We start from the raw sequence: 13837 nt of genomic DNA, 5'->3' as shown, positions 1-13837 counted from the left end.
GATGATAAGAATGTAAAAATAAATCAAAATTCATTGTTTTCACTCAATCCTAAATCTTTGTGATCACTCAATCGCATAATAAGGAATTTGGAATGCGGTTAAATCTATACTGAAGTTCCTTGTTACGCGGTCAAGTAATCAGTACCGACTCAGTATAACCAATATACAATTTTAAAACAAGTTCTGAATAAGAAATAGGGTGGAAATTAGTTTTTGAAATGATAAGCATTTTAGAAAAATTAAAAAAAAGATTATTGTATTGCATGTACCTGCATGTGTAACTTGTTTTATGAGTTATGCTTGCTTGAAAATATGAAAGATATTTTTTATTTATAGTATACTGGTATTCGTCCCGGGTAAGACGTTAAACTGCACCCTGGGGCTCCCTTGAGCAAGGAGTAGCACCTCAGTAGCTCCCCGGCCCAGGGTAACGGTGCGTACCGTTGCATGTGCCACGGCGGGTCAGCCTTGACCCTTCCGTCTCTGACGATGATGATGATACTGGTATACTGTGTGTCACAAGTCCACTCAGTTCTGTGTTTATTTTTTCAATTGGGTTAACGTTTATTGAACTGATTCCGGTAAATAATGCAGGGAGCAATAATAAAATCTTTAACGAGTTGCAGCTTGCGATAATGGAGGTTTAATGATTTGCTTATACCTGAATAAAATTAAATCACAATATGAATGAGTAGCGCAGAGTACTTGTTCTTTTCTTTTTTTTTTTTTTTTTTTGTTATCGTTGTACTTGTAATTTATCTGTGTCACATAAGGTATATCTGCCGACCGATGGTCAATGTGACTAGCGGAAAATCACCAGAATTGTTCTTGGTGTGTGTGTGTGTGTGTGTGTGTGTGTGTGTGTGATAGACCAGATCCCAATCTAGTCCACTTCCTAAATGGCCAAGACCAAATTGTGTCTTTGCAATGTTAACATAATGAACATGTTTATAAACCAATTTATTTACAGATGAGCTGCCCGTTTATTTGTATGACATGTGTTGTTAAAAAGGAGATGACATAGATCAAGGCACATATTATTACAATGTCAAGACAGGTTATCACGGATGTCATGCACAACAGTTTCAAAGTACAGTTTGATTACGCATTAAGATATCACTGTATTGTTCTTTGCACTTCAACAGGTGATGATCACTATTTAGGACAAAACTAAAACTGTGTCGCGTAAACAAGTTCAGGGCCAGATAACGTGCATTCAATTAAATTGTCTTCATGAGTGCATTTCACAAGTGACCACATCTATGTTGTCGTTTAATCTATTAAATCTTCTTCAAGAGTACATTGTACAAGAAAGGGGCATGCTGCAATCAATACATGAAAAGATGCCAGTGAGAAATATTATTCCCAATACATACCAAAACACAGTCCCAGCGGGCAAATTATGTTGTTTTAACGTTGAAACAACGTTGAACCATAACGTTGAGAAGACATTGGATAAACGTTGGATTTGAAAGTTGTGTCAACCTCAGATAACAACGTTGTATCAACGTCAGAAAACAATGTTATATCAACCCCACCCAGCGGGAAATTAGCCTGGATGTGTTTAGCAGTAGGACATGTTTGATGGCTAAATATATGTAGGGTATAAATGTATGGCCTTAAGTTAGAATTTTCAAGGTTTAGATTATTATATATAGTTCTTTTCTTAACTTCTTAAATAAACAAGAGACATGCAATAACCCCGGCCCGACTCCATACTGGGTGTTATTTTCTGTTAATTTCCATATTTCTTGTCCCTTAATGACTTGGTATGATTATTGTATCTCAATTTAAATTTCCCACCACAAAGACCTATATATATTTCATGCATTTGTCCTTAGTTGTAACTGATGCTTGGTACACAATGTTGCTAGACAAACATTCCCCTCTCAAAGGACACTTACTTGGAGCTCTACAATTACATTTCTAATCTTGAGTGTTAACTGACATGTTTTTGAGATTTTTTTATTGTGACCGTGAATGATTTGCTGTATGTTTTTCATACAACAGTAACTTACTTTTACAGTCGATCTGTTGAAGAATCTGTAAAGCTTGCTTCCGCGAGGGAAATGTTTGTCTAGCAACTGGAGGGATATATGCCCGATTTTCGTTCTTACATTTTTCGAGTCTGGTGGGTTGAACCAAATAAGTTTCCTGTTTCGTCTTTTCTTTTCACTGGGAAGAGAGCTGCTTGCTTTAGAGTTATTACCCAACTACATTAGGTATATCCCGCGCCGTCGTATATACGTTATCTGATCCTTCTGCTACCACCCCTTCAGACGAAAGGGATTGCAATCTTTCGCCGATGGCTTAAGGAATGTTCCTTATTATTGCGGGGGGGGGGGGGGGGGTGATTTGAGTTTTTGTGAACATAGATCGGCTGGGCGTTCGGTTTTAAGAACGGTCTGTGTTTCCCGGATTCTAAGTCTAGGTTAACATTAAGGAAGTTAACTGCTCTATCGTTGGTGGATACAGTGATGTTAAGGTCATAACTTTTGAAGAGCTTTTCCTTTTGTGTCTTTAGTTCCTTTTGGGATCCTTTTTATATATAACAAAGTCACAGTCCCCTCAACCTGTCTATCTATAACAGGTTGCCAAGAACTGTTAACTCCATCACATTTACAGCAACTTCTTCATCCTGGTGTAAGCTGACCTTGCAAGGAATTCGGTTTATTGGAATGTATTTCTGAATAACAAGTTAAGAAAATTCACTAGAACTAAAGACACAAAACAACTGTCACTTTTACTTTAAAATCCTTTTGTTATTATTTTGATAAATTTAGTTACAGTACTGATAAACAAAATATCACGTTTTCAATAATTAATATTTTAAATTACAATCCATAACTGCAAGGTTGTGTCATTGACCAAAATACAACGTTGAGTCAACGTCACATTATGACGGTGTTTCGACGTGGCTGGATCAACGTTGATTTTACGTTGAATTTAGGTAGATCAACGGCAATTCAACGTATCAACCTGTTTTCAACGTTGATCCAACGCAACTATGCCTGATGGGAGTGTGACCCACCCAAATGCATCAAAAAGTTCTTTATTTAATCAAAACAACACCCTATTGCACCGAGAAACTCCAAGATAACTTGGGACAAACTCCATTTGGTATACGGATTAAGACCACTGCATTGTTCTTTGAACTTCAGCAGGTGATGATCACGTTAAAGACAGAATTAGATCTGTGCCGCGTAAACAAGTTCAGGACCACATTAAATGACCTTGAAGAGTACATTTTACAAGCGAGAACACCCATGTACATGCAGCTGTTCAATCTACATCAGTGAACCAAAGTAATAAAAGTTTTGCATGTAGGTTCTAAATAACTAAGAACATAGACACAATGGTCTATACCTTTTTTATAAGCCGACTTTCCCTTCCGTTCGTGCCTAAGCTGAACACAAGCACATGTACCCTGTTTGTAGCTCGAAGTCGAAAAACATCAAGAAACTCAGCTGTAAGCTGGAGAAATTCCCCCTGTTTATAATGCAGATACGTGTACGCATAAACCAGTGAACGTTTGAAGGCGTTTCTTATATTGTAATGGTACATGCATTTATTATATGTGCTGCAAGTAAACTAGCTTATATAGCGAACATACTAGAAGGCCCTTATGTACAAGAAAAATTTGTGGGGGGTGGGGGTGGGAGGGGAGTGGGGGGTGGGGAACTGTTATTGAGAAGGGGTTACGCGGATTCAGCTTCTTGATCAAATTCACCTGTGAAGATTTTTGCTCAGCGGAAAATGTTTGCCACATAAAAATAGTTGATCACGTTGCGACCCCCTCCCACCCACAAAAAAGAAAGGAAGAAAGAATAATATGGTTATACAGCATATCGTGCCATCTTTACCCGAAATAAATGATCTGTGATATAGATTCAACCCGAGCCCCCACTTAAGTGTCCATTAACACTGGTGTCAGGAACCACAGTAGGCCTATAGAAAAAAAGTGTAATTAGTACTTGTAAAACTTTCATACATGATATTTTTAAAGATTATATTGTATATATATTTGAAAGGAAAACACTTTTAATTAAAAATTGAATACAATATAATAGATGTATATCAAAATAGATTGATTAAAATATCTAGTAAAGGAATGTATAATCAAAGGTAAGGGATATTTAACAAAAGGTAGTGCAGGGAAAGCTAGCAACGATTCATTTGTAAAAATTTTATGAAAATCTGTAGGCCTATATTCTCCCAAGAGTAATGTGGTCATTTTAATTACAAAAAAGTGGCTTTAATCCAAGTGAAAAAATATTGAGCTCAGTGTTTTCTTTCACTTAGTGTCTAGGGCCTACCTGGGTTTTTCACAGTTGATTGATTAAAATGTACTTGATTAATAAAGATCATTAGGTATTATTACCCTTTACCAGGGCCGCAGCTATTATTGTTGACATTTTTGGCTAAAGCGTATCATACCAAAATGACTGTCTATTTATCTAGAGACATATCTGTGAATATCTGTGGAAAATCAATCTGTCGCCCTGGAAGAGGTGAGGCTGCCTCTGCCTCGCAATTCACCATTGTTTTGTTTACAATCGGTGGTCCCAGATGACGCTACCGTCCAAGAGGAGACACAGCCTAGGAGGATGGCGATTGCGGTAGTTGGCTGCAGGTAGCAACTGAAGCAATGTTTTCTGAAAATTTCAAGTACGAGGACACAATGTGTTGAATCAAAGCTTTTTTCTTTCCTTCTTTTTTATTTTTATTTATTTATTTATTTATTTATTTATTCATTTTTAATTTAAATTATGTTGTTACAAAGCTCAAAACTGGCGAGTCCTTACTTATTTTACGTCCTTTTTTAATGTCAAAAGGTTCTAGTAATTGTTCTCTTCCATTCTTCTTGGTTTCAGTTTTATACCATCATAGAAGTAGAGTAGGCTACGTTCGCTACATGTACTTACATGATACCATGTACCAGCAGATCGTTGCGATGAACATTTTATAGTAAATTCAAATATTTTACATAATTCGTTTATTTACTGAAATAGCTAATGAGTGTTGTTGACTTACTCCAAATACAGAATGGAGGGGGGCTTTTTATTAAACGGATGTGAGAGAGCTGATATACGATACCAAAGGGCAATTCTTTGTTGTCTTTGTGTGAGCAAACAACATTTTCAATACTCGTGCTCCATAGGTCGACAAAGTTGCACTGCAGATCAGTCTACTGCATTCATTGCCTATAGCTACAATCGAAGAATCAGCCAAATGACGTGCAAAAAGTCCCTGCAGAAGATAGACAGTGAAAGAGAAACTGACAGCGGGAATTTTCGAAATTTTAGCAGCTGCAGCATTTCACAGTATATCAGAGGACCAAGAACAATTCTACAATTAGTACGGTCGAACCCATTTACCTGGAGCTATAAACATCGACACGACTATGGGAGACCAGCAGAACGCTAGGAATGTCACGGGACAGGCAATCGACAGCTTGAGAAAGGCATCTTGGCAACTAGCAACTGGGGTGAGTTTAGCTTATTATTACCTAAAGCACCGGGTATATAGCGGGATATACATGTACATGTAGGTCCCCCCCCCCCCCCCCACACACACACAAAAGTGTATGGCGTCAAAACAAACCACTTTTAGTTAAGCATCCACTTAGATTTAAGGTTAACTACAACTACTGTAGCATGGGACTACAATACCGTAGCAAGCTTAAAAACAACAACAGGTTAAGATCATTCTCTGGGGAAAATGGGAGCCAGTATTTTTACATGTATAAAGAATTTTGAGAGCCAGTGTAATATATAAGAACGACTTTGAATTTTTATGGTGCGGTCTATATTAAAGTGCTTTGTAAAGCCTGATATTTTTCTGTGCACAATATTAAGTGTAGCAGTGCAAGCAGCACGTACGTTGTTGCCAAACATAACATATTTAATCGCAATAAAGTTAGTAAGTACGTTTTATAAAATTATCTACTTTTTTTGTTTTAGCTGTATATATATGTACCAAGATGGTGTTGGGTAGCATTCGGAGCACTGACTCGTGGAACTGTAATTTGCTACGTCCTTTGGCGTCGAGGTTCATGCAAATGTGCGTATAGTCTCAAAATATATATACAAGCATACAAGCGGTGTACATTATGGCACAAAAATATTACTTGCTTTTAAATAATTGTCTCCAATTCAATTGTATTATCGTTATAGATATTTATACGTATCGTTCCTAAAATAACAAAAATGTTTTTGTTGTTTGTACTTACATTAGAAAGAATAAGATTATTGAATGTTATTAAAATAATTGAAATATTTCAGATATATGGCTTAAACGCAACCTTGCACGTCGGAGGATAATACCTATTACTATCGCTGTAAGTTGCCATGGAAGTATAAAATTATAACCTAATAATAATGAAAAAATAAAATCAGAATTTAAATTTAAGAAATTCTGTATGTCACTACAGCACCTGTATAAAGGAGGGGTTTTAACACCACCTCGTTTTACATGCATATCATCGTTAAGTGGTAGTGCTATTATAATCTTATATACTATAGTATATATATAGGTATAATGTGACAGACTACTTCAGTCTAAATTTTGAGAACCAGAGTGATATCAGAACAACTCAGTTTTGGGCGGGGTACATGTACATGTACAGTGTTTTGTAAAGCCTGCAAATTGTCTGCGATAAAGTATAGGAGGGCAAGCAGTAAACTGTGGCCTAGCTACTCTCTGATATTAGCAGCCTTTTAAATGGCATACAGAACTAAAAACCAATACAACTATTTGTAACAGACTACTGTGGTGGCCAGAGAGTAATACATGTAAGTAGCTGTTGTCGCGTATGGCACCTCCTCTAATCTCATGTGTCCTTCTCAAGTGTAACTACATTATATGAAGATACCTTCCAATTTTGTTATAGCTCTGTACATATGGCACAGCAGTACTGAGATGGGGTTGGGTGAAACTGACTAGTGGCCTTCATTGGCTGTGCTACGGCTTATGGTGCTTTCGAAATCCATTGACCAGTACGTATCGTCTCAGAACATATACTAGCAGCTATTATGACAAATATTGCATCATTTAAAAAATCGCAGGTTTTCAAAATAATTATCACCTATATAATTGATTACATATGTATCTTTTCTAAGAAGGACAGTTAGTTGTTCGGACTTTCATCAGAAAGAAGAAGACTATATAATAATTGTATAGAACTGTTTCAGACACATTGCGAAAAGACGTTCTGCAACCGCTGGGATTAGTTCCTATTACCTTCGTGGTAAGTTTTCAGTGAAGTATGGGACTGGATACGGGTTTTATAACTTCGTCATTACAAAGAAAAATCAAAGTTTTAGGTTTATACTTTAGATGCAGTATAAAAGGTGTTTTCACACTAGGCCTACTGAAAAGCTCAGTTGTAGTCTGTTATTATTTTTTCTTTATTTACACTGCAGCGTCTAACTTAAAATTAAGCACAAGAAAATATTGGTTATGGCATGTGTTTTACTGCAATTTTAAAGCGGGTCAAATGCTGTTACAGGAGGAAGATTTGATGGCCATTCCTCGTCCCGAAGAAAACATACAGAGAACATTCGTCGGTGATTTGAGTTCTGAAACAGCTAAGAAACTTCAGGCTATGTTCAGAAAGAACTTCTGCCCAGAGATCGTCCCCCTCGCCAGGGGTACCAAGTTAAAACCAGAGTGTCGGCTAGTGATCTGTTGTCTTTCAAAGAACACCAGACAAATGTATTTAGATGATGCCACGGTCTTCGCGGGACTTATAAAAGACGCTGGAGTCTTACAAGGTGGGTACCTATGTCAAATATTCCACTTCACTGGCGGTTATAAAACTTAGCTATACAAATATATTGATCTAAACTTTGATAAAAAATGTATATCCATTAAAATGTTCCATACGCATGATTTACATGTATGACATATTTATGTTTTCCAGCAATGGTGTTGATAATCATATTCGGAGAAAAGAAGACACCCAAGGAAACCCTGCACGATGAGAGTATCTATGGCAACGTCCTACGACAAGGCCGGGAGCTATACATGAAAGGACGAGGCCAGACGTCGCTGCTGAGAGAGCAAACTCGAAGAGGAGTGTCTGAAAGCGTCGCCTTGGTCACTGTGGACAACTGCCCATCCAAGCACCAACTGAGGTCTATGAAAAAGTTTGTTGAAGGCGCCTTCACCACCAAAGAGTAAAACAATGCTGTAGATCACCAATTTTGAAACTGTTTTACGCAGCATTACATTGAAAGCTATCAGTTTGCCAAGAGAAGATGGACATTAATTTTGTTTTTTCCCCTTCAGTAGACAGGAACAAAAATGTTTAATTTCCTTCCCTCAATGTAAAATCCACTTACCATATTGACAGCAAAAACAATGATACGGAGAAACGAGAAAGACTGATAGAACTTTAAATATTTTATATGCAGTTCTTTCCTTGTCTCCAGAAACGGAGGTGATACATGTATTAATAACCACTGAGAGAATTTAATAACCACTGAAAGACAGGTTATATGATGTGCGTGTGTGTTTATGGGTGTGTGTAAATGGAATAAAAAACGACTGGAAATTGCTTCCAAGAAACAACATGTGTCATTTACGTTTCAATAAATATTGATGTTATTTTTCGTTCTTTATCATTATTCTCACGTGAATAGATAATGGCAATTAGAGGGGAATTTTATTGTTAATGAAGATTTTATATATCTATTAAAAGGTAGGTATGCGTCCCTAGAATAGAAGATGGTAATGAAAGGGGAATTTTATGATTAATGGAAATTTCATATATCTGTTATAAAGAAGGTGTGAGTCCCTAGAACAGAAGATGGCAACGGGGAGGGAATTTTATTGTTAATGGGAATTTTATACATGTATTACAAAGAATAAGTGACTATAGATTAACGGATTTCAAATCAGGAATTTTCCCCGTGAGACCCTTTGTTACCATGCACTAGGTGGTGAAAAGGGCAGACATTAATCTACGCCTTTTTCCATGGTCTTGTTCTATTACTCTATAAACTGCTACCGAAGCAAAAGAGGTGGCATTGAAGGCAATTAAGATTGCTGATGTACAAACAAGTCAAAAAAGTGAGATCGGTTAACCTTTTGCCTTTCTAAAACTAAATATGCCACGAAAAAAGCCCTGCTGAGTCATGAGAATAGAATATGACAATAAGAGGGGAATTTTATTGTTAATGGAAAAATCATATATCTATTATAAGGTTTGAGTGGCAATAGATTAACGGGTTTCAAACCAAGATTTTTTTCCTGTGAGACAATTTGTTACCATTGAGTTAAATCATTAAATGGTGAGAAGGACCGATAATAATATTTGCGTTCTTTTGTTTCCTTTGCCTCGATCCATACCTTTATGTACTACATGTACTTCTCAAGCCAAAGAGGGGATATTTCATCGAAAGCAATAAATATTGATGATGTCCGAACAAGTGTGCTTTATTATTATTATTATTATTATTATTATTATTATTATTATGCCCGACTATTGTGAGCGAACAAAATTCCGAGACCGATACACCGGCAGCGCATAATCGACTGCCTTTTCAGAAACTAAGTATGACAGGAAAAAAGTCTCAAAAAATGAATCAATGAGATATAATAGAAGAGAAACTAGCATTAACTCTTTACCACATATTCCACTAAGGTAGTAGCTTCATTTCATAACACCAAGAGTAGTTCTGCACTTGAGTTGGGTACAGTCTCCCCTCAATCTAAACATCGGCACAACTATGGGAAACCAAGTGGATAAAGTTAAAGAAGAAAAGCTGACTGAGGAAGAGATGATTGAGGAAGATTTTGTCAAGGTTATGTTTGTACTTTCTTTATGTTCGGAAAGTAGGTTTAAGAAGTATATTACTTTCCTCACGAAATATAATGCAGCCATACAACTGCTAGTTAGAGATACGGTGTACATTATATAATGGATACATTCTTTTTTATTATTTTACTTTATTATTTTTTAAACTAGATTTGCATTATTGGAAGGGGAGGGAAGAAGGGTGTACTATCTAACAGTGACATTTCTAGCTGTTACTTAATGAGACCAAATTCTACGTACAATTTTGTAATAGCTCGCAGGACGCCCGGTAGAGAACAAGACGTGGTCCATCAAAAGCCAGGGGTGGGGCACGTGTCCGCTTACCGCCCCTCCCCCAACTCCTCCACACGGGTACTTATACTAGATGTGGGCTATCTGTGGAAGTTGTTGATGCTGTGCTCTTATAATATCAACGTGTTTAATGACATGTTCTACACACACTGGACAAAAGAAGTGTCACCCCCTAACTCAGAGTAATAAAAGTAGGCAGATCTTGGGTACTTATAATGCCTGGTCTACTTATAATGTGACTAATGAGTATAAAACCGCTATACCATGGAATTGTATTGTTGGTCTTGTACATGTACAGCAAATTTTATTCCTGTCTTACTCCAATATGGCAAGATACAGGCAATTATCTAACGGTTATAGGTGCAAGTTATTAACCTGAAGAGGCGGAATATAAGCAATGTCAGAATATCGATACAATTGAATTGTTCAGTCAGAACCGTGCAGGGGGTCTGGTCTCGGCATAGAAACACTGGATCAAGTGACAAATTGCCTCTGATGGGTCGTCCAAGAAAAAATACTGGCCGTAAGGACCGACGACTGATTTTGATGTCCAGGTTGTCAAAGTTCGACACTGCTTGTTAGTTGACAACAAGTGGAACAATTTCACACATAAGAATGTGTCTGTGAAAATTGCTAGGCGTCGGTTACATGCTCAGAGAGTGTACAGCAGGGTAGCAAGACTGAAACCTCTTATATCGTTACAAAACAGGCAACGTAGAGTAAACTAGGGTCAACAGGATCTGGAACTGGACAGTCCATGACAATTGGTCCTATATAGTTTTTCTGATGAGTGTCGCTTTGGTCTGACCTCAGATGACAGAGGTACTATGCTGGCAAACTGCTGGTAAAGCATTTGCACCACATGCACTGAATTTTCGAACCCGGAGCAGCATATTCATCATGGTGTGGGGCTGCATCAGCATCCATGGCTTGGGCGAATTGATAGTGGTTAATGGAAACATGAATCGCTAAAAATATATCGATGTTTTAGAGTCAGGCTTGCTACCATCTATTGCTAACATGTTTGGTGACAGGAATTATCCATCTGTTCACCAGGATGACAATGCTCCTTGTCACAGGCCCAGAGCAGTTGATGATTGGTTTGACCAACAGGACATTCGCAGGGTGATGTGGCCTGCCCAGAGTCCGGATGCAAACATAATAGAAAATGTGTGGATTTATATGTCAAAACTTTTTACGAATGCCCGTCTAACCAGCAGAGAAACTCTGTTATATTCAGTGTTTCATGCTTGGGCCAGCATAAGCCCTGAACGCATCAGACAATTATATGAATCCTTGCTTCGTAGACTGGCACCTATTATTAGGTCATGTGGCTATGCCACTAAGTACTAATTTTGGACTTGAAACTGCATATTTTGGTAGAATGTATATTTTGTTCTCATTTTGTGATTTTTTTGTGAAATTTGATGTTAAAGGGATAATAACTCTTCGTATGAGACCTATATTTCACAATAAAAACCTTGTGAATAACTCATAGAAATATAATATATTCTGTTTTACCACAAAAACAGCAGTTATAGCTTTTATTCTGATATTTGAACTTGTCTTTAGACCACGTGACCTCCACTGATGTCTATACTCTGTTAAAATCTCTTCAGAGATTTTAACAAAAAAACAAACTTTTTAGAAAAAAAACAGGGACTAACTTTGAATGTAAAAATGGATTCATTAACCATTGGTAAGTATGGGAAAATTGTTGTTTACTCCAGAAAAATTCATTTTTTGGCCGAAACGAAGAGTTATTATTGCTTTAATAAAATGATACTAGGAGCATATCATTCCACAGTCATTTATCTCCCCCATAGTATTGGCTCAGTAGGGGTGACACTTCTTTTGTCCAGTGTGTGTAGGTATATATATATATATATATATATATATATATATATATATATATATATATATATATATATAATGGAAAATACTTACTGGCTATATATATAATAGGTTAAAAGGCCTGGCCCGACTGCAAAAGCAGACGATCACTCCCACATACCGAAGGGTGGGGATTCATCTTTGGGTATTTGTACGTATTATAAGAAAATATTGTTGCAGCGTGCTTTCTATCACTTAAATAATGCTGGTTTTTAAACGAATATCACCTATAAAATTGTGTAATAACGTTTATTGAATATCGGAAGGTCCGCTTGTTGTTTGTATTTCCATAGAGAAATATAAGGTTATTAAATAATAACATTAGATTACCGTATTTCAGTCGAAAGGGAACATGTAGGCCTACAAAGCATCTACCAAAAGTTGAGGCCAGGCACTTTTAATGTAAGCTATCAAGGAAGCATGAACTTATACTAGTTTGCATTTGATAACTTACTCAAAAATTACAATAGAGTGTAGCTAGGTTGCAGTATTTATAAATGTTTTTCGCAATACTATACTTCTACACTACTATACACTACTTGTCGGAATTTAGCACAAGCTAATAAGGTGTAAGACATGTGTCTTCCAAATGTATATTTAAGAATGAGTTAAATACTTTTAATTTACAGGAGGAAGATTTGATGGCTATTCCTCGTCCTGACGAAAACATACAGAGAACATTCGTCGGTGTTTTGAGTTCTGAGACAGCAAACAAACTACAGGCTATGTTCAGAAAGAACTTCTGCCCAGAGATCGTCCCTCTCACCAGGGACCCCGTGTTACCACCAGAGTGCCAGCTCGTGATCTGTTGTCTAGCAAAGAACACCGGGCGAATGTACTTGAGTAGTAGCAAGGTATTCACCAAACTTATAGAAGACGCTGGGTCCTTACAAGGTGGGTGTTTATGTTTATTATGCCTCTGCACTCGCGGTTACATGTAGAAGACTGAGCAAAAGGAATACTAATGATGGAATAATTTCTAAACCTTTATAAGAATAGCAAATCGCTTGTGTTGTGTTCAGTATTTTATTTTGAACTAAGTATTGCATGTTGCTTGTCTTACAGCAATGGTGTTGATAATCATATTCGGAGAAAAGAAGACACCTAATAGGGAAAAGCTGGACGATGAAAAAATCTACGACATCGTCCTACGACAGGGCCAGGAGCTATACATGAAAGGACGAAGTCGGACGACGCTGTTAGACCACCCTTGCCAAGACATCCCCGGTACAACAGAGAACGGAGACGCTTTGTCTGAAAACATCGCCTTGGTCACAGTGGACAGCCGTCCATCTAAGTTCCAACTGGAGTTTATGAAAAAGTTTGTTGAACGTGCCTTTACTGACACTAGGGTGTCAGATGAATCTGTAGATCACCAAGTCTAATTTTCAAACTTTCTACGAAATCGGTCAAAAAAAGAGAAGAAGGACTGAAATCAGTCATCTAAAATCTACTGAAAAATTTAAAAACATAAACAAAAACATAAACTGGTAATCCCACCTGCCGCTGCTTCTGTCTATTGCCACAGGTATATGAGAAGAATTCAGGATTAAAAAGCTCAATATTAACCTGTGCTGTATACAAAAATCAAGAATAAATTGCAACAAAAAGCAAATATCAGGTTATAATAGGTTATAATGCACTAGTTAAAAATCTTGTTAAATATGCCACCCGTACTAATGTCAGACGAATTCCAAATAATCGTTCATTATTACTGTTTTGTCCATCTTGTTTTGAAATATATCTCCCTCAAATCACTAAACAACGGACAGAGTAGTAGAAAGTGTATCTCATTTTCTATAGTATAAACTTTATGAGTTAAACAATATG

General features: G+C 37.0%; 1 protein-coding gene across 1 annotated transcript; it reads left to right on the top strand.

Moving 5' to 3' along the window:
• Positions 1–5162: 5162 nt before the first annotated feature.
• Positions 5163–13622, top strand: LOC147759771 (uncharacterized). The gene is made up of 10 exons (XM_086995585.1): positions 5163–5488; positions 5964–6063; positions 6285–6340; positions 6893–6998; positions 7194–7775; positions 7925–9809; positions 12080–12158; positions 12348–12409; positions 12637–12901; positions 13073–13622. The coding sequence occupies exons 6-10, from the start codon at positions 9735–9737 to the stop codon at positions 13390–13392; spliced, it is 801 nt and encodes a 266-aa protein (XP_086851711.1). The 5' UTR covers positions 5163–5488; positions 5964–6063; positions 6285–6340; positions 6893–6998; positions 7194–7775; positions 7925–9734; the 3' UTR covers positions 13393–13622.
• Positions 13623–13837: the final 215 nt, after the last annotated feature.

This window comes from Lingula anatina, chromosome 9, assembly GCF_051362555.1.
Source record: "Lingula anatina isolate TDL-2025a chromosome 9, LinAna3.0, whole genome shotgun sequence".
Classification (NCBI taxonomy): Eukaryota; Metazoa; Brachiopoda; class Lingulata; order Lingulida; family Lingulidae; genus Lingula; species Lingula anatina.
Note: the sequence above shows the minus strand (reverse complement) of the source record. Positions and strands in the feature narration are given on the sequence as shown.